This window comes from Struthio camelus, chromosome W, assembly GCF_040807025.1.
Source record: "Struthio camelus isolate bStrCam1 chromosome W, bStrCam1.hap1, whole genome shotgun sequence".
NCBI lineage: Eukaryota > Metazoa > Chordata > Aves > Struthioniformes > Struthionidae > Struthio > Struthio camelus.
In genome coordinates this window covers 69,187,158-69,209,692 of record NC_090981.1, presented here as the reverse complement: position 1 = coordinate 69,209,692, position 22,535 = coordinate 69,187,158, and the positions used below count along the sequence as shown (strand labels likewise).

General features: G+C 41.5%; 1 protein-coding gene across 3 annotated transcripts in view; it reads right to left on the bottom strand.

The window, feature by feature from the left end:
* LOC104138517 (WD repeat-containing protein 7) overlaps window positions 1-22,535 on the bottom strand; it is a 177,384-nt gene that overhangs the window by 31,981 nt on the left and 122,868 nt on the right. For all 3 annotated transcript variants that reach the window (XM_068925161.1, XM_068925162.1, XM_068925163.1), the window contains 4 exons: window positions 17,122-17,239; window positions 15,614-15,763; window positions 14,557-14,639; window positions 6,686-6,785 (listed from right to left, as the gene is read on the bottom strand). In XM_068925161.1, coding sequence (XP_068781262.1) covers window positions 6,686-6,785; window positions 14,557-14,639; window positions 15,614-15,763; window positions 17,122-17,239 — 451 coding nt within the window. The remainder of the gene's footprint in view (window positions 1-6,685; window positions 6,786-14,556; window positions 14,640-15,613; window positions 15,764-17,121; window positions 17,240-22,535) is intronic.

Sequence of the window (22,535 nt, the reverse complement as noted above, 5' to 3'; positions counted from 1 at the left end):
AGATATAGTTATTTGATAGTCAAATATAATTCACTGAATTTGAAAACAGCTGATAACTTCTTAGCTACAATAAAGTAGCTAAACTGTTTGATATTTCTATTTGTGATAATTACTTTGGGACTTATCAAAGGATTTAAAAGCGTAAAAGTGATCTTGACGTTTTATATTGCTTTACTTTTCATAACAGTAAACAAATTTTTTAAAAAACTGTTATGAAGTTCTTCTGATTATTCAAAGATCCCGAAAGCAGTCTGGATACAGCCTCACCTACAATTTTACTGTAATTTTCAATAACATAATGCAAAAATATAAAAGCCTCTTTTTCTCCAAGCAATCTACGCTCTTACAGGATGGAGTCCAACCACGGCATACAGGCTGCCGGTAAAACAGAACACAAAGACAATCTGAAAATTGCTACACCGCTTTGTCCCACATATAATAAAACGTTCTCCAGAAAGGCAGCAGTTGTTCGGAGGGTAGATCAGTTGGCTTCCAGAGCCGAGGAGCAATAAGATAGTATGTTTTATTATGAGTGTCATGGAGACGGTGTGAAAAATCAAGAGCCATAGGCAGTAAGCGGCAATGGGTCAATAATGTTCACCGAGACATTGTGTAGATAATCAACAACAAGGCCCTGGGTTCTCTCTGCACTGCAAACAGCTGAAGGGCAAATCAATACCGCCCTGGGAAGGACACTGCCCTGCTTCGCTTGCCACCGCACACTCGCGCCCGCGCACGAAAGCGCCCTGAGAACGAGGCGAGCGCCCACGGCGCGTGCATCTAACAGCAGGCACCGGGAATAGGAAGTAACTTGCAGTAAATATTTAATAAATAATTTTATAGAAATAAGAGAGAGAGAGAGAGAGAAAGAGAGAGACAGAATTCAATCGCTGTATATTCAACTGTAAACAATCATCAGCTAAGAAGAAACGATGGGTGTTTGGAAGGCTCACGACCGAACGCAGAAGGATTGCAATTCTCATTCCCATTTAATATTTTAAAAGACAAACTAAAACAAGATATACAGTTGAAAGTAAAAGTTTAATGGGAAACTGTTTAAAAATTTAAAGTGTTATAATTAATGACCTATATTCTAAAATATTAAGTAAAATTCACATGCTAGTACCTGCAGCTGTACCCTAACTATGAAGGCAAAACAAAAGAAAAATACTGAAATGCTGATTACTTTCGCTTTGAGGCAACATTTTGCTGGTCATATTAATAATTGACACCTTGTTAAATAAGTGATACTAATATTATACATTTTTCTGGAAAAACCTATCACATAAAAATGTTGATTTATTATTTGTTAAAAAAGGTGATTCTTGACATCCATCATTCTATTAATGATTAGATGTAATTTCTCAGTCACAATGGGCAACCATCTTTCTTGAAAACCACATAAAAATATGCTGGAAGGAAAAAAAAATACATTTAAAGCGTTTTTGTTTTCTATCGTTAAAGTTAAAATACCTCCCTGTTTTCTTCAAAGGGATGATAAAATTCCTACCATTAGCACCCTATTCGCCTATAGCATAGAAATAAAATAACTGCTTTTAATAGAGTACGTATTTAGGACAACAGTTTGTGCTACTGCTGATAATTATTAGAAAATTTTCGACAAACTGTATGGAGACAGCCAAACCCTATGTTAATTCTTTGACATAATTTCAGCAAAATAAAAAGCCAGGCGACTCAGATCTTGCTGTCAACTGAACTTAAGGAGGATTTTTTAAAGTTAGCATGGCTGTGTGATATGAAAAAGATATCATAGTAAGCTTTATTTTCATCCAAGATAATTAATTTAATATTCACCGTGATATACGCTCAGATTATTTTTTCCATGAATTATTCAGTGCTAAGATGACAAAATCCAAAGCAACAGCAAGCAAAGGTTTCTCCTCCTTTTATGAGGATTTCCGATATGTTCTTCCCTATCTCCACATCCACGTTGCTGCTAAAAACCAGCGGCCCCGAAGCGGCTCGGCAGCTCTGGAGCTCCCAGCGCCCCTCGCACAGCTCGCGCTAGACGCCGAAACCCCTCCAGGCACCCGGGGTGGGGAAACCGGGGTCCTTAGCGCGGGTTCCTCCCGACAGCGGGGACGAGGCCGGCCCCGCGGCTCGGCGCTGACCCGGCCGCTCCGCAGATGGCGCGGGCGGTCCTTGCGGCCACCCCAGCTCCGTGAGCAGGGAACCCCACCGGCCCACAGCACCCACCCCGTCCGCGCCTACGTGCCCTGCTTCATCCTGCAGACACGTCACACACCCCACCGGAAATGAGCCTCCCGAAAGCCACCACAGCCCAACTGTTCCTTGACCTCAACAAATGACAAATTTGGCCCCCAGATGCAGATTTTGAGTTTGCAGCACCACAATGGGGATGTTCTAAAGACCAAGTAGGACGGAAAAGAGGTTCATTTCAACAAAAAAGAAAGAAGCGAGCATTTCTCAATCTTCAGGAGGGGCAGCCTGCTCTCACAGGCGATCCCAAGAGCAGATGTGTATTGCTAAGGGTACAGATCCCTGTCCGAACAGTTTCACTCCGGTAAATCACACCGCTGTTGAAGAACGGTCCTTTCCGGCAATTCAGGTGCATAAAAGTGACCCGCCTGACTTTCGGGGATGGAAAGCATGAAGAACCTGGCTGAACTCAAACAGAGACTCCCACTGTTTGTTTATTCAGCTTTTTGAGAAACATGAAGAAAAACATCTCTTTAGTTTCCAGCTCTGGTTTTATACATGTAACATATTGAATTCATCGTTCCCTAAACGCTATCAGATGTCTCCTGATCTTTTACCTGGACCACTGCAGTTGCTCTTCAAAGGCCTTTCTGAAGCTCACAAAACTAGCGGACAAAGGCGAGCATGCTTCAGCGGACAGGCATCAGGCTTGAGCTATAGCGACGGAGCTCCTTCGCGTTACGCACTGATACAGAGAAAGCTGATCCCTCCTCTGGAGCCAGGGAATGAAATGGAGACGGGTAAGATCCTGATGGTATTACAGCCAACAGCAAACCACGCTCCAGCTTCGGCAAGGCCAGGATGCCACCCACATGCCCTAGGCTGAGCAGTGGTAAGCAGACTGTCTACAAAGCCTTTTGGTATAACCTAAGGTTTGAAGTTAAACTGAAATGCTTTAACTGACAGAGAGCTTTTATTCTCAAATGCTCTTCATGACAGATTTCTTCCCCAAACACTAACTGCGACCCCCGAAGGTAACAGTATTTTAGAGTGGTTCTGGTATTAACCACAAGCTGGCAATAGAAAAGCTCATAGATATGGTTCCACGTTCACGTGCCTGAGTCACAGGCGGCAGAACTATCCAAGATCTGTATCCTAAGCTAAAGGAAGGCGTCCCGAGTAATTTGATAACAAACCATCAAAAACGCATTAGGAATAAACAGAGAGTCTACAAGGAGAGAGGGGAAGGTACGCATTAGAAACACGTACGGACATAACAAGCCTATGTCAACAACATGAGACTTGACAAAAGCCAAGTGGAGCTCCATCTTGCAAAACAATATTCAAGTAAACAGCTTTTTGAAGTTCTGCTTTCATAGAAGGAGAGAAAGGAAGAAAGATTGGGGGAAACTAAGCAGCGTGACTGGAACAAACATTTAAGTCAATCTATGTGGAGCCTAAAACATAAATTAATATTTTGTCTCTGGAAGATTAAGGAAAATAGCTTCTATTACAGGAAAGAAATTTTTAAAACCCTTGGTTCATTTCACCTTTCAAAACAAAGGCTGAAAGTGAAATAAATATTTTTCTTGGTAGAAATAAAGAAGCAATTAGTACAGAAGAGGTAACGGTTCCAACAGGAGAGCAGAGCAGAGGACGAGGGGCCACGGCGTCTCGGGTGCCACGTTTCACCCTGGAGGCTGAGAACGGCGTGCTCACTCCCCGGCGCTCGCCGGCTGAGCGGCCTCAGCCCCGCTCGCACCCTGCGCCGAAAGGCACCAAGGCACCCTCAGCGTTTCCAGCAATGTTTCGAAAGCCTTTAGCTGCTGTAACAACAACAGCAGCAGCAGCAGCACTTTTTTTGAATTTTGAAACATCATTTTCTTCTACACAACCCTAAATGTATTTTGTGACTTCTGAGCAGTCTGAAATTTGCAGCCATGAGAAATAACTGAAACGATCAGAATCTGAATAAGAAACCTGTATCCAATAGATGGCGTCACCCCCTAATAATCACGTATCTGGCACTCACCGAATTTCTCTGATCCTACTACTACTAATAAAAGCTGCAGGTGACCCTGCCCTCATCACTCCAGGTGTCCCGTCTCTTCAGCCAAACCCTCTCTGCTTTCCAAGACGGACCTAGAACCTTACTAAGAAAACAAGTGTTTGAATATTCACCAACACGTCAAATTAACCTATAGAATTATTCAGACAATTTACCGATACCAATCTGGACTTCCTTCCAGGAACCGAATACAACAAAATGTCAACTAACAGGAAAAAGCGAGCATGTATGGACAAACCACTTGCAAACATTAGCCAGGCACACTCTCCTTCAATATAGCCAGTGGTTACGATGCAGAATACATTTTAAAAGCACTGGAGAGAAGAGGGGAAAACAAAAGGGGGGGGGGGGAAGAAGAGAAAGATGAGGTATTTCAGCATGCCTGCCAAACCAAGGGCCAGGGGAAGGTTTTCATTGACGATTCAACCACAGACATACAGGTAGCTCCAAGCACACTTTACTGTCCTGCCTATCAGCACCTCTGGTCTCCTGTAAACTGTTTTAGACAACTGGATTGCATAAAACGTTTTATGGAACCATTTGGAATTCATAGTATTGAGAAAGACATTCCAGAATCACTCCATATATTAACAGATACCTCTGTTTTCCTTGGAGACATTTTATTAGGTGAATCTGAAGTTCAAAATGCAAGGATGCCAGTACAGAATAAATGCAATTGCTAAATGGAAGAATGAGTTAAGCACCCTTCTCCTCTAGAAATAGAGGAAGGGTAGAGTTGTGCTTTTTATTTTTTTTCCTCTCTCTAATAACATTAAGAATTAGCTATTAGCTTGAGATGCCAAGATTTCCCAGCCTCATCTGGGTTTTGTGCTCTTGGTTTCAGTGAGATGATGCACACGGAAAGGAACTGTGGTCTCTCAATGGCCAGAAAGAGATGCCCAATAGCTAGCTGCTTTATCACGCCGGTTGCTGGATGCTTGGGAAAATAGTAACGCAGCACGCCCAGCCCCTTTGCACAGACAACCAAGAACACATATTTCGCCAGAGGAAGAAGAACAGTCGCGTGCAGCAAGGCGGTGAACATGGCTCGGGCCCGATGACTGGACCGCAGGCCTGTAGCTGTCGGCATGAGGCGATACTAGCTCTGACGAATGCAATACAGTAAGAGTTGAAAATAACACAGCTCATTGCAATGGAAAACCCTCAGGAATTAAAATCAGGCCCCTCTTCCAAAGGTAACCAACGGATCAGACATCTGCACAATCGGGACACAAGTAATTTTCTTAATTTTTAGTTATCTCCGCAAAAGTCATGTCAGAAACGCTCACTGACACCTGATACATCAACACGTACCACTTCTTGAGGACTGATTTAATAGTTAAATTAATAAACCACAACCCAGATGATTTAATCTGAAATAAGACAGAACAGACTACTGATACTACTTGCTAACATTATATAGCTATTTGTAAAATTAATTCAGCCATTTCAGCTTCCACAGGACAGCTGTCTAAACAAAAAAAAATACTAAGACGTACAACATTTGCAGCTACGACATGTGGGAAATAAAACCCAAAAGTCAGCAGCAGAAAATGAACCGACCACGTAGACCTAAACACGCGATTCTGCCAGCAAAGCACGGCATGACACTGCAGATTGAGCTGGAAGAAATCTATGCCACCTTTTTTATATCATGTACCTGTTGTAAGGACTAAATATAGCAGATTTTAGTCCAAGTTTAGAAACAAAGAACTATTACATTTACACAAAAAAGTAGAAAGAATTAATAAAACAGATTCAAAAATGTATGTCTTTTATCCAAGTTCTATATAAAAAGCTATTGAAATTCAGTGAGAAGTAATAGTTGATCACACATTACAAGGGATAAGACAGAATATTACCAATGAATTTTTCTGAAACAATGATGTAAGGTAAACGCTTTGTTATTTAAACATTTTTTATTTCCAAGCAAATTGAAGTAAAGGAAATATTTCAGTCTTATCATTTAGTATATCCAGCTCTAGGCCAGTGGTAAAACTGGTAAGAAAACATGTACCTTATTTAGTATTAGAAGAGCAAAACTTCCTCCAATATAAGCATTGCGTTGTTTCGTAGACAAGAGTTTTAGGAACACCCCTTCCTCCTGAACCAGTGGGTTTTCTTCATGCTTAATATAGCAGATAAATCTACCTCTCTAAAACCTTTTTTTTAATTAGCTATTTTATTTATTTCAGGGCAGAAGCACCACCTAACTTTAGGCTTTTATTATTAACCCCTCTGTGGCACCCATTCAGTTGCAGGGAATGAAGACAGTAGGGCTCTATATACTTTGAGTCCTTCATTAAACTATTGATCCCCTTAGCATTATCCATAATGTTCCAGCAGCTCAGCATGTCAACTGATGCAGAGCTAGCTGCTCTTTCCTTTCAATAACTTCCACACTTTATGGGGAGGAAGTCACAATGATTTATTTACCTGACATTTCCCAGTCCGGATGTCGTAGAGGGCCACTGAACCATGGCGAGCTCCAACTGCTATTCTGTGACTCCGCTCATAATAGCTGACCATGTAGAACCTGAATTGAACAATATAACAAGTAACAGGTGAGATCTGATCTGCCTGCATGATGTTAAAATTCATTCGCAATGCCACTGGGTAATTAACATTAGTGCTAGAACAGAGATTCGACGCAAAAATCCATCAGCTGCCAGATTTCGTTCTTGGCATTTAGCAAAGAAAGCAGACTGGTATTGGATAAATTATTGCAGAATCATATAAAATATTTTTATCATAGAGAGTGAAATACTTCTGCTGAGTTTGGTAATAACCTAAATAATAATTACAAGTTCTCTGAACGTCCACACGTATATGTTGTTTATAGTCCAACACCATGATAGTGCCGGATGTCAAATGATTAAATAAGACAATCTTAAAGCCCTGAAAAATTTCAAAGCATTTTTCTTTGAAAATCAAATAAGAAAGAGAATGAGAGAAAGGGCAGGGAAAAATATACAAACAAATATACAAATATACACATTTTTGTTCAGTCTTAAAGAAGGAGCAAGTTATCAACCTATCACTAATTCCATAACATTCTTCCGGGGGAAGAAGAATGGAGAGGTCTGCAATATTCCTTAAAGTTCAGTGTGAGTATATGGCATTACTGTGAATTCAGGCAATTTCAAAATTCAAGGAATTTTTACACCTTGAAACACAGGAGAGTTTTAAAATCTTTATTCCCCATTCAAGTATTTGGGAATACTAGCGTGCTTTTCTTCTAAGTGGGAGAACAGATCTTTGAAAAGCACCTACTATACTTCTGGTAAATTTTAATTTTACAGTTAAATTTTACTGTAGCAAATTCTGCCAGAGATCGCTAGAATCAGTCTATAAAAATACATTGCTGACCATATTTATGGCTTAAAACAACAATACTAGCAATATCTTACCATGAGCTATTGCCTTCTTTTCTTAAAGGATTCCCAGAGTGCTATAAAACCTACTCGCATGCAGGTATTCTGTTTCTACTGCACTTGTTTCTACAGTGCAGGATGGCAGCCAGGGAGAAAAGCAAGCACGAAATATGGCCAAAAAAAAAAAAAAAAAAGGAAAGGAAAATTGCTAATTCTCACGCAGGAAAAAGGGCAAGAGCGACGGGCTGGAACGCACCTCTGCACGGGCTGCCCGGCTCGGTGCCGTCTGGCAGCAGGGTCGTCCCTCCGCGGGGGCGCGCGTTTCGTTGTGCTCCCGCACCCTGCGGGCACGACAACACTGCCCTTCGGCCTCGTCCTCCCTTCATCCTCGCCACAGCGCAACGAGCCGGCGGACGGGGCTGCTCCGCACCCCTCGTGCTGCCTTGCCCGGGCAGGCTCCATCGCGCGGCGTCGCGGGAAGCTTTCCCCCGCTCCCTGCTCTCCGGGCAGAGGAATATTTCCAGGCCACATACCACCTCTGTTACTTCCTCTGCAGCCAACTTCTGCCTCATCTATCTGCTTTTGGGAGCAACAGAACTTTCCACATTATTTCAAATTATTTTTCTTCTTATTATTTAATAATAATGCTATTTTATTTCTTATTAAGAAGAAAAGGAGTGCTTGCAAACACTCAAAAGCTGTTGGCAAATAGGCAGGGAGCAGGAGAGGCAGGAGCTGGTCACTGGTGAGGAAAGGGATAATCCTCTGGGCAAAGAGGTAGGTACCCACGGGCTCTAAGCACTTTGTAGATGGCCAATAATGCAGTAACGAGAGTACCGGAACGAGACAGAGGACTGTAACGAGAGCGCATTCACATTTTGCACCGTTTCATGTCAAACTGTCATCACCCACGTTATTAAAGTAGTATATCTCAGGTGAACAGGAAGGAGACTATCTGTAAAGCTATTTTATATGACCAGCAAACCCAGGATTTACATTTAATTTTACAGAAAAATACACCCTACTTGATCATTTTAAGTGAAATGGAACGCAACAAAAAGTTTCTACAGAAAACGTTTTATATCCCCGTTAGTTCTATCACACTTCTGAACGGGCACAGGCCGCTTGTCTCCTCCAAGAGATTCACAAAGAGCATATCACATACTACTCTGTAAGCATGCAGCATTTCTCTCCTTACTGCATTTAAATGCCCATTTAGACAGAGAGCTGAGTCAGTATTTTTACTCAAAAAGAGGAATCCATCGGTCTACATAACAAAAGAGGGTTTGGAAAAAAAAGCTTTATGGCGATAGACATTTCTGAACTTAATTTTCTAAGAAAGAGTCCTCCTTAGTCTGACATTCAGTTGTCAACTCTTTAGCCTCGATCTTTATCTTTCAGTTAGCTTCGCATTGTGTCAGCCGCCTATACATTCAAATATTTTAATCCTTTGCATTACTTTCTAAGCCTCTATATGGCAGAATTTAATAGAGAATGATATGCCAATATATATTTAGACTATACTACAAATTCTTTTTTGCAAGTCTAGCTGATGCATCCATATCCCGAGTTGGCACCTTAATGGAATCTCTGCTCTGAGTGCTGCTCTATTATTGCTTTTAAAAGAAACTTTAGTCAGCCAAAAGACAACTTACTTCACTTAACTTTTTGAGGAATTCTCTGGTGGAACCAAATTAACGATGCTACTACTGCTGATACAAGACAATGCTTTAACTTGACATACCCTTCCCTCCCATCTTTTGGAAATGAACACTGTGCATGTTAAGATGAAGGGCAACGTGGCCCAGCCTTCTCTTCAGATCTTGTTGCCTTCAGTGACCGCTTCCACCCGTGGCTCCACTTCACCTGTGACACGATTCACAGCTCAAAGGTGGGGGGGACACGCTTCGACGCTTGCAAGCTAGGTGGAATAGTCTGTTGGCCAGGAATCATACTGCAGAAGGGGAATTTAGCATAAGCAAGTCATATTAATGACTGACTATGGAAACGATCTTTCTTCTTCTACCAAGTATTTTGTAAGCATACTTGGAAATAGGAAACTGGAAACAGGAGTGGTCGGGCTGGGCTCATACCTTCTGTGTTTCCATACAGCTGTGGGCTAGCAACAGCCCAACTAGCTAGCAAAGATACCGGGGGTTCAGCTTGTCACAGCCATGTTAACTTAGCACTTGATGAAAATAACTTACAACACACAGCTGAAGCTCTCTTGCTTTGACACTCTAACGACAGAACTAGTTGATGAGAGAAGTGTGAAAATTGTTGCTGCTTCTACTGCAGAATGTGAGAAAAGCAACTGTGACTGCAGAAAGCCAAAGAAAAGCCAAACAGTCATTTTCAAAACAAAAACGTTCCATGAAGCTTTGTCAAAGATATTTATGCATTAATTAAGCAGAAAGGAAGATTTCTTTCGACATCCACAAAGATGCCCACGCCACCTTTAACACGGCAACAGGAACACAAACAAAAACCAAAGCCCCAACCAAAGCCAAACCCCACTGAGCAGAACTTTGTCTGGGCGCCCTTTAAAGAGGCTTTGCAAAAACGACTGCACCGCTCCACAAAGCTTCTGCACAGTGCTAACTGCACTTCTACGATTAAATCTGTCAAAACGGGCACTACAGCTGCAGTAAGGGAGGAGAGTAGCAAAATGAAGCTTCCTTATAGGTTTGAGCCCTGGCTTGACAGTCCTGGGATGCCTGTCAGGGAAAACTCGGGGATGGCAAGTTTCCACCGCAGATGCATGAGAAGTTCAACATTAAGGACTCGGTCAAATCCTCAGAAACCAAAGCCAGAGAAAACCCGACTTGGTTCTCAAACGGCAACAGGGAACCAGGGGCAAATAATGAAACCGAGACCTCAGTAATGGCATGCTGCATCTGTGTTCAGCTGCAACAGAGACGACACTTGCCTTGATAGAGGCAAGTGAATCTTTGGGTTCATTTCTTCAAAGTTTTATGCAATTTTTTAATTTTAACTTTTTTTTTTTTTTTTTTTTTTACATGCAGAATGTCACAGAGTTATCAGAGAGTTTATTTTCTGGGGTTAGGACTTTTAAAGACTGTGAACTACCTACAAGGGAAGGTTTATAGAGGTAATATTCTTTTAGCCTTCTAAGATTACAGATGTCACGAGCTCATCATCAAGTTTCATTAAATTCAGCAGATTTTAGCACTTTGTTGTAATTAAAGATTTCTGTTTGGATTCATTAAGAGGAGAAACAGTGCAAAAACGGAAAGTTACATGTTCATTAAAAACAATTGGTCGTTTCGTATCATGACACTTATTAAATCTTAGTTTAGAACTTCAGTATCCTGCAATTAGTCAGAGGGGGTCTGCATTGCCTTTTAGCTATTCTTCAGCCACATTTCACAATGTGTTCTTTTTTTCTTCTCTCATACGGAATCAGGCTTTTTAGGCTTTCTTTGAGCATTACCATAATAACACCTCAAACTGTTAGACTGTAATTCCCTGAATTTTAGTCTCCAAATCCCTGGAAATAATTAAGGTATGAAAAGTTGATGTACAAGCTCGCTTTGTCTAATCCTTGGAGTTTTAACTCTTCCCGCAAAACTGCTGCCTAGTAAAAAGCAATGCAAAATATCTGCTACATTAAATTGAATGTAGCTTCCTGTGTGAGAATATAGAGAAAGCTTTAAATCAACAGTATATACTAAATACCTGACGTGACCAAGGAGATTCCGTCAAGGACCACTCAGATGTACGTAACTGCTGAATCTGGAAAATGCTCAAGTCAAACAGAATTATGCTGCCTTCAATATTATCCTTCAAAATCTTTTCAAACATCAAAAATATTTCATACTCATTGGAGTATACTTCCATGTTTTATTTTGTTTTCATAAGAAATGAGTTTGCATAGAACATGCCAAAAGGTAATAAAATCCCTTATAAAAAGTAACACTTATGGGAAAAGCAAATATACACCCTAACGATATGCTATAAAATATGGTGCATTGTGATGGATTTACCTCATCACCACCAGATAGGATTGAGTCACATTCATAGCAATTAAGAGCATGACTGCCACATTTGTACAACAGTAAAAAAGATGAAAAAATTAGAGGAAAGATAATCTGGTGCTTTAACCCAGCACACTGTTGCTCACGGCCCTAGGTTTTACTGTTCTACTAAAATTAGAACATCACCTCAAAAGTGTCAGCAGATGCACTAAACAAATGTTTGTCTTTATATAGCCATCAATATGCTATTTCCATAATGTTATATGAGCAAGAAGAGCTTGCACACCTAGCAGAAGTATTTAGACAGCTGAATGATTTAATCACAACATCTGTCCATATAATACAGTACAGCAGAAAGAGTATTAGGATATTAAAGAATTAGTAATAGGATTATGTCAAAGTATTTCCACTTGGAAACCCTCCAGAGACTCAACGATTCGCTAAAATCTTATGAAAATTTCCACTGGCCTGAATGATCAGATCAGTGGGGTGCTGTATCATTTTTACAATGGCTATAACTATGTAAAATAGGAAATACTGCCAGTAATTTAACAAAATTTTAAGACAACGTATCACTATAAAAGTACAACTGAAATAGGGAGATTTTTTGCATTAATTCGCACTTGCCCTTGCACTTATAATTTAAGTTAAGCCTTTTAAAGTATCAGGAAGAAAGAAGATTACCTCTATCAGTACCTTATCTGTCAACAGGATAATAGTTCTTTTCTTGAAACTATTCAATATTTTAATAGCTTATTAAGTTAAAATGTAACACTCGACAGATGAATATTATAATTTATTGGTTGTACCAGTTTAATAGTATAACTGGGATATTTATAATAGTCTAAAGATACTGTAAATGTTCCCATTTTATAAATCACATTTTATTATTTAAAAGTACCATTTTAAGAACTAAGTAGAACTACTCTAAGACAGAAATGACTGATAATGCTCAACTTCATCTGAAGGTCAGTGGGAGTCAGCTACTGAACTACCGCTTGTGTCTTTCAGTGTCCTCCAACCTGCCAAGCTACCAGAAAGGTGAACACAAACAGGAAAGCTACTGTGCTTCTCTTTCCCTTTGGTTTTACGCAACTAACGCGTATCATCTTCATATGATCAACTCCATAGATGGACAATTTTAAATGCTTTCTAAACAAGTTACACACAACAGACTGTGAGACAGCTTTAAAGCCACCAGCGGGGCTCTCTTGATTTTAGGAGATTTAACTTCAGTTGAATCCTATGCATCCACTGTGATGCGTTTCTAAAAAACAATGAGATAATACCCTTTGTGTCCTACTTCCTGCCACATGAATTAGCAACCTGAGAAGGACTGGCCTGTTGCGTATTAGCTCTGAGCTGAAGTCCAGCTTTTGTTCCCTGTGCCCCAATTCTGTTCATCTTTCAAAGATGCCAGTGGGAGAGTAGTAAAACCTTTGCAAACATAAAGCTACCAAGGAACTCGCCCAAGTCTTTAGAGCCCTGTTCAAAAATGCTGAGGAAAGGAAGATGAAAAAGGCACTTGACAACACTATTTCGAACCATCCGAGAGAACCAGGCAGATGGACAGGCAGAGAAAAGGATGTGGGCTGCGGGAGATCAAGGGGAGAGGACAACCACACAGCATGGCAACGAGGGCGTTGCTCATTAGATAGGCCAGAAAGCGTGGAGCACAGCTTGCTCACCTGGTGGACGCCTGAAAAACGCTTACGAGGCAGAAGAAGCGTGGCTTTACTATGGGAGGGCGTTTGGTACTTTGTTTTTCTTGTTATCTCAGTTTTACTGATCTTTCCTACGAGATGGCTGTATGACGGACTTGTGTGAATAGCACAGGAAGCCCGGAGACCATGGAAGGCCTTGAAAATACATATTCCGGAGACGACAGCCTCCTCTTTGTGCCCTACAGCCATGCTTACATTTATATAAAAGTGCCCATCTAAGCTGTTGTCTTATAACTACGCCCTATTGTCAGCTATTACGTGGATTACAGCAGTTGGCTGTCGACATAGAGGGAATAACATTTATTTTCAAAATTCCCCACTGGAGGAGGTTTTGGAGAGAAAAACAGTCAGCCTCAATCTTCCTTCTGAAAGAAAAGTGGGCCTGCTGTTGGCTAACCCTCGGTGCGAGAGCGCGCTTTGCTGCAGGACGCTGCTGCTGCCAGCAGATCATGCCACGGAAGTAGGTGAACTAGGGCTTCAAAGAGCTCAGCGCCCTCAGCACACCTGGAAATCTTATTCTGACACATACCTTAAACCCGCTGCTCATGGTTTAGTCTCACCATACCAACAAACAATCACAGCTTCAAAGAGTTTACAGAACGCAAGCCACCCGCACCTGTACCATACCGGAACCCACCCCAACCTCTCAAAAATCCCCTAAACCAAACCTTTATTTTATGCTGTCAGAGCCTGACTTAACTTTATTTCCTTTGCTTCTCAGTCTCTGTTATGGTAGCAACTAACTCATTCAAGCAGGTTCTGCATACTGGAATCTAGAAGCCAACTTGTTATATATATTATCATCATTGTTGCATCAGGAAAAAATAAGATGTTGATAAATCCTCCGAAAGGCACCTATTCAGTCAGTCTTGTCAGCTTCTGTGGTTGTTCCAACAGGGCAGCTGGGAAGTACGAAGGGGGAGTATGACACAGTTTTTCAAGAGACTGCACAATATTTTCCTACTTTTGGATTTTTTAAATACTAGAACTTCAAAGAGCTGTTAATGCTTTTCTTTTCTGACTCATATCTCTGTCAGATGTGACAGAGATTTAAAAACCTATAAAGGCTTACATGTGTGCTAAAAACACTCTGCACGTTTGATGTTTTAAGGGGCAAGTATTGCGCAAAACATTGTTTCACTCCACGGGTGTTTCCAACAGGAAATATTTTTCATTTTTGTCTTCACAGTATTCCTGAAGGAAAAGTTTACCTGCAGATGGCTGGAAAGCATTCCTGAAGACCTTTTTTCTTAACCAAAGATCCTTCAAGGCAATACATGATGATGTCCATAACCTTGGAAAAAAAGGTTAAAAATCATTTGACATAGCGCATTGTATATTTCATAATAACAGTTCTGAACTGGTAAAAATAGAGAATTTCTGTGTCTGAATGCATCCTTTGATATCTAAATTTTAAATATGATTGGGATAAAACAAAAACCTGTCTTGCATTTAATGGAGTTTACAATAGCAGTGGTACTGGTGACTCAAGTGAACATTCACAGTATCAGTAAATAACTATAAAACAATAAACTACTGGTAAACATTAGCTATTGGAGCCCCATAAATAGCTCTGTTGTGAAGAAGGATTCTGAGCATCAGCACCAATGATAAGAATCAACTATATTATCTGTGACATTCTTGAACAATATTCATCAGCACCAATGAATACAAAACCCAAAAAGGTCTGTGCGATTCCTCAACGCATTCAAGTATTACTGCTACAGGTACACCCACACATCCAGCAAATCCTCTTGCTCATTTTTTTTTCCCCCGAACAGTGATGACTTATCTAAAATTGATCTAGTCTCTTCCTCTTTTCCACTTTCTTTTTACATGCCCTACAGGAATAAGATTACTATTCTGTTCTTCTCGCACACACACTTCCATATTTAGTAGCTCCTTTTACTTGAGCCCCATGCCTGGAATGCTGTCTTTAACCCATGTTGAAAAGTACCCACCTTTTCCTCTTTATTACTTTCTGAAAAGATACTCTCTTACAAGCTCCTCTGAAAAAAAGGAATTTCTCTAACAGGAAATAAAGGCAAAAAATAGAATAGGAGGCGAGTCAAGCTTTATTCCTTTGTATCACTCCTTTGTTTCACCCTGCTAAGTTCTTCTACAAATGTTTTCTTCTCAGTTTTTAAGATTCCTGAGACAAACAAAGTGGCATTCCCTGTGGAAAGAAATCCTACAACTGCATTCCATGCCAATCCATTATTCACTGTTGCATCAAACCCACAAACTGATATGGCAAAACACTCTTACCTCCACAAGAAGGTCCACTACATCGGTAGGCATCTTCTCAATAAGTATCTCGATGACTCTCAAGATCTCTCCTTTGGCCCGGGCAAGGGTAGTGGTGTGAATATTCTGCTGAGACTGCGTGTTGGCGGCCAGGGCCGTGTGCCTGTGCACCTACCAAAGATCAGGATGGTGCGTGAAAACTCAGACTCTCTAAACACCCTTCAGCCATGCTCACCGAGGTGTTGTTTGCCAATTCCTAAAACGCTTACAGTGTCTAGTGAGAATGCTCCTACAGGTTATTGCAGTCTCACCACATACTTCCTTTTTTTCAGTTTCTTAGCAATTTTATACACATGAAACCAAGACACATGGGCAGTGATTATTTCTATTTGCTCATCACCCACAACTCTGCACTTTTGACTCAGCTAGCAAGTGAAATAACTACTCCAACATCTAAGGCTGTAATCAGATCAGGTCTGAGAGAATGCTGGTAAAGAAAGGCAGCCCAAAGTATTTAAATTTAAATAGTAATTACTTAAAATTACATTTTGAAAACTATACCCTTTACAGCGAATAAAATATCTTATGGCCAATCCAGAAGTATTAATTTGGATCATACAGTATCGCAAAACAAGTATTTTTTTTTTTAAGACCTAAGTTGAACACAGGCTAATATGTTACATTAGGAGAATCTGAACTATGCAGAAGGCTTTGTTTTACTTTGAGACCTACGGGTTGTTTCCCCTCAACCCCATTACTAGTAATCACTAGAGTAATTAATGCTTATCCTTCATACAGTGTTTAAACAAGGCTTTAACTTCTTCGAATAATTCTTAATCTCATTAAACTAAAGGTCAAGATAAGCAAATGCCTTGGTCTTGATTTCTTTACATAATTTTCACATATTTGTGCACGTTTCTATAGGTAGTAGACTGCTGCAATACAACAGATGTTTTTTGGCCTAACGCTGAACATCATCTGTCCTTTAGCCAGTTAGATCTTCTTTATTGCCTTTAGCTATGCAAAAGCTCCAGCCTTTGTCTGGGTTCACTCCAGCGATCCTCAAAAGGAGTGTGCCTAACCTCCACCTAACCCATACCGGAGCCCTGCTCCCCTCCACACCGATCATTACATCTGCTGCTAGGCCACCACTATGTTTTACTTAACACTTAAATACTTCATCAGGTAGTATTCACATTGCCTAAAAAAGGGATAAAGGAAAATCTAGTAAGCAGCATTTCACACGCTCCTATCCATAACACTTTGAAGTTTATATAACCAGCATACCAGGACACAACAAATTAAGCCCATTACAACTCATCAGATGCGGTTAAGTATCAGTGCTGTCACGGAGTAGGGGTGATTCGAAATACCAGCGTTTGGGGATGTAAAGATTACACTTGTTTTCTTTCTTTTCAGGGTGGAACGGAAGGGCATCTGATTATTTATTGCTTTTTGGTAATTCTGGACTGTCAAAGCACACAGGAAAACCATTCCTTTGCTGGCAGCTCGGGCCAAGCTCTCCTCACCTCCTTGGCGATGGTGGTGATGAAGGCGGGTGGCCTGGCCGTGGCGATGAGCGAGAGAGCGTGGCGTGCCGAGCGCGCCGAGTCGGCCGCGGGACTCAGCGGCAGCCCCATTGTGATGCTAAACAGGTGCCAGACAAAGGGGGGAAAGAAAAGAAGCATTAGAAATATAGAGTGCAAAGATTAGACACAGCTTATAATGTCAGTTCAAGGTCAACGGGAGCACTCAAACAGTTAGAATATAATGGACTTCCAACAATGAGCAGTGATTAGGAGTCAGGGTGTTCTATCATCAAATACAAAATCGAATAATTAACCATGAAGATTGAAAACAGTATGTGCATCTGTCCAAAGTGTTAAAAAGGCCTTGTTAACAAATTATCTATATGTATTGAATACATATCACAAAACTGAGGACAAGGCAAATAAAGAATGTCTTCCAAAGTATTTGCTTTGTTTTGTTCTTTTAGAAAATTTTAAAAGCAGGCAGAAAAATATACTGTTCACAGTAATTCTACTTCATTTAGCTAAGCACTGGTTGCAGGACAGTAAAACAAGAACAAGAACCTTCCTGAAGAACTAAAACCATTAAACCAGTTAGATTTTCTTTATTGCATGACTTATAGAAGGATGATAAAATGAAGACAGACAGACAACCTCGTACCTTATGCTTTCTACTTACTGAAATTATTCAAACGCTCTTTATAATTTATAACACTGGGTTTTTTACTGCAATCCTCCAATTAACAGTAAGGGATTAACCTCTATCTAACTTTTCCATACACAGTGTTTTTATTTGTTGTGACAAGGTAAATACGAGAAACAATAAAGTAATAATAAGTAACAGGTAACTTCGTTAACTAAAAATAAAATCCAGTATTTGGTAATTGATAGAATACGTTACCTGACAAGATATATTTGCTATACTTTTGTCTGAAAGCTTCCTTCCTTAAAATGTACTATCTTAATCATCACCGTTAGATATGTCATAGCAGACTGCAGCTCTGTTAGGCTATTTGTACGTTATCCACCAATTCCACAAATCCTTCCGGCCTTCACATCCACAGGCCATCCAAAACATTCACACTGGACGTGCCCAAAACGCAGTTACCTCTCTAGACCGACAACTCCTTGCATTTACTAACCCAAGGTAATACAGAGAGATGTGTTATCTGTGTCTAATAATAAGAGTAACCAATTCACATTCAGCAACACGCAAAGGCATTCATGTACTGAGAGTTAAAGATTACGGGCAGGGAGGCTGCGGCAGAGCAATGCTTAACTATTGCCTCAGACACACTGCAGGCATCCACGCCTTCGTGGGAGAGGACATTTCACTGACAGAAGAAAGCAGCAGCACAGGAGAAAGCAATGGTGGGAGGAGAGCTATGGGGGACAGGAGGAAGAACACGCGCTGACATGGAGATCAGGGCTTCTGCAGAAGAGGGGAGAGCATCTAGGAACTAGATTAGTTCATTGAGATTAACCTTACACGTTTAAGCTAGCCTACAAAGAAAACCTTCTCTGACATGACTACTGTAGCACAGAAAAGAGAGGCCACAAACCACTGTTTGTTGGCTCCAGCATCTTAAAATTTAACGTAATGCAGCCTGATGAATCTTGCTGATATGGCCACACTTTCATTAAGAAGTAGCCCTAGTAATCTCTCTTTTTTTTTTTTTTTAACGTAAACACAGCACAAACGGAAGGTGGTTTCTTACGCTCACCGCCTAGCTCCTGGCATCAGCCAGCCCCCTGAGGACACTGCAGTTCCCCACAGGTCCTGCTGCGCCACGAAATGCGGCCTTTGGGAACGCGCCGAGAGCTCTCCTCCCCATGGCCTCTTTGCACAGGACACCCACCCAGATGGGTTACTACTTACTTGTTCCCTTATTTTGGAAGGGACTGAGGATTTAGGTGTTCAAGGATCACCCTGTCTGACCGCTTCCGAGCAGACTGCCCTTCAGCTGAGCAAAGCCAAGCCTTCTTGCTCTGCATTTAGTTAAAAGCCCCTCAACAAGAAAACTAGCACAGTATTCGGGCAGGAACATCAAAACGAGTTGCCCCTGGTCTACAGGACCATGTGAATACAGGTCCCCGACACCCAATAACGTCCAATCTAAACAGAAAAGTACAAGCACTGAATCTGGGGATGAAATTGCAGAATATGCGTCAGTGACGCAGATAAACCAGAGAGCGTCAGGCACCCTTTCTCTTCACTGCTTCACTTGGAGATTAAGTAATGAAAGAAAAGATATTCAGTTGTAAAGAACACATACGGGTTTACTGTTTTTCTGTGAAAACAAAGTATTTTTCTGCATGCTCCTATGCTCAGCAATCAGCAGTCGCTGTTCTTGAAGATCAGAGATGAAGCTGAAATTCTCATATGTTGCAAACTTGCAAGATTGCTTTTCCAGAACATATATATATGAACAGCACTGGTCTGTGAGTTAAACAAAAAGGCATCAAGGTTTAAAGGAATTTCTGCATCTCCGCTGTTTATACTGCAAGCATATGTGAATAAAATTGAAGCTTTTTATTAAAGTAACTGTGGCCTTTAAGTGCATGTTAACAATGCAAGATAGTTTTTATTACATGAAAAAGATAAAATCTACAACCTTCTCCACTACCAATGCGATTTCAGATGGTTTAACACCTTAACAGATGCACATGAGATAAAAACACATTCAATAAAATCTGTACCAGTCCAATGAAGTAATCTTATCGAGGATCAGCAATTTCAGAAAAATACTATGTATTTCCAAACACAGGGGAAGGCCCAGTTACGTAAGTTATGGCTCATTATAAAACACAACACAATTATTATGAAGCAACACAAAGTTATTGGTGGATGTGTCCAAACAGGAACCATAACCAGGTGTCCAACCCTGCAGCCTTTGCTCACCTGAGCAGCCGCGCTGCTCTCAGTCGCACTTTGCAGTTAAGTAAGGACTGCCGTTTCCAGGTCTAGGACCGCACTCGTTTCACACATTTAATGCTATTAAAATTGATGAATGGAAATGCACTGTTCCACATCCCCCATCCCCAGTTCAGAGGCTCTTGGCTGGAGGTTGAGCTGGGGGCCAAAGAGACCTGCCTCCTCGCGCCCGCGCCGCGGGGCTGCCTGGCTCAGCCCGGAGTTACCCGAGAGCGCCTCAAGGCCCCCCAAACCAGCAGGCTGCAAGCAACCTCCACGGCAGAGGATAAAAGTACCATCATAAAAGCATAATCATTCTACGCTTTTATCCCTTAAACATCTCTACATGCTTCTAAAGTGGTACAGACCACTTCATCAGGGTCAATACAGTTCATTCTACTCTGAAAACAAAGCACCAGGTTCATTCTGCTCTGAAAAATGAGGGAAAGGAGAAAACTAAACAATCCAAAAAATGTTAAAAAAAAAAAGAAAAAAGAAAAAAAAATCACAAAACATTGTTCTTGCATTTCAAAAGTGCCAAACCCCACAAACAACGTAACACCATCTTTGCACCACGTTTGTTGCATCTCCAGAGATATTTAAGTCAGTCTGCCTATTCACCTTGTTAATGCTTGAGATCTTCTGATCTTTCAGCACTTTAACAAGAGAACACATCAGAAAACGTGGGTAAGAGAAAATAAGTGACATGCCATTTCCTCAAACGCACAGAAATTGTCCTTTCAGGCACTGTTTGAAGGGGTTTCTTTTCCCCAGTGCTATTCTATTGATTTGGGGGAGGGAAAGAGTAATGCAAGTTTAAAAACCCAAATATCTTCTTACAAAGTCTATTGTTTTGTAGAGGACTTAGGTGCCATTTGCCAAGTGAACAGTTACATTATTAACTTCTGTAATTTTTCTGTTTTTTTTTTAAAAGGGAAAAGTAGGGGGGGGAGAGAGTGGGAGGGAGGGAGAGGTGTCTACAGAGGAACATATGTCCTCTTGATTTCTTTTTTTAAAATATCTTTTAAAATTAATTCCATATTCAACCTCTGCTTCCGGGTTCGGAAAGCCTGCAAATGAAACACTTTGCGACAAAGAACTTCACTGCGGTTACAACGCTTGCTGACAAATGAACTCTTTTTCCGGAGCAACTTCAGCACAAGGTAGGGGTTTTACAGACTGACTTCACAAAAATACAAGCAGAGTTTACTGTCGTGTTCTTTCCCTTTCCTCAGCACCATTATCTACGTTAAAAACACAGATTTTGAAAACCAGTAGAGTCTCTGCAACAGTATTATAAAGATGTCTCCATAACCTTTTGCTTGTGAAAGCATATTTGAACATAGCTTTACAAATGTAAGAATTATACAAGTAAAAACTATGAAACACAGGACGAAGAACTAGGCACCATAAAGTCTGACTTTCTGACCAAACTTATCTTTTGAAAGCAACAAGCCCGCCGAGTCTGGGCACTTTTGTCTGTAAGAAGGCTGCACGTGTCCGCCAGCACTGCTTTTGCTTACCTAATGCTTGGTAAAGCGTGCGTTTTCCTGAAAAGCAACAGGCTTTTTGTTAATTCATTAGCATCACTCAGCAGTGGGAGCATGCAGCCGGAGATTAACCCCCTCCGGCGCTGGGCCAGCTGGCCAGCACGTCCTCTTCGGGGAGAAGCTGTGCGGGAAGGGACGGCCACATTGCCCCGAAACCTCAGAACAAAACACCAGCAGATGCAAAACTAACGTACGGAGAGAAAGGCTGCCTTTTCCACCCAGACTCATGTTCTTGTGCCGATGCGTTTTAGGATTTCCGTAGGTTTTAACGCTGGAAGGCAACGTGCTTCGTCCCCCTCGCCCCCCGACTTCCCGCGGCGCTGCAAAGCGGCAGCCGAGGAGCCGTTTGTGCACGCACAGCGCAGACCGGCTCGCCCAAGAGCGCACGTGGCTCGTCCTGGAAAGCGTGCTTTTAACACCGGGGACAGCGCGCTAGCTGCATGCTGCAGTAGGAAACTTGGATTTAACTGTTGCTGGGATTCGTGCTCTTCCTTTGTAGCTTTTAGCTCATTTCTAGAAGGTTGGTTCTCACTGGCTGCATCATTAGGGAAGTCTTGCCTAAAGCTGCCCTTCGCGCTTGGCAAACCCCAGTCTCCAGCACCGCCTCGGCCACCACGGGCTATGTGGGACGTGCCCGCGGCGCTGTGAGACACGACGCGGGACATCCAGGCCTTGCTGGCTGGAGGACATGCTAAGGCATCTAAACATGGTACTGAGCGACTATCTTTAACCATACAAATCCAAGACCTTTAATACCCATTAATGCTCCAGGCTCTCGGCTGCCCTCTCTGGAGCCCCGGTGGTCTCATCTCCCCAACATTACATACTCTTCACCGACTACAGTAGTAGCAGCAAGAGGGATCATCTTTATTTTATAGATGGGAGATTTAAGATAAAATAATTAAGCAACTTTGGCAAGGCAGCAGAGGAAGGCTGCATCCGAGTCGAAT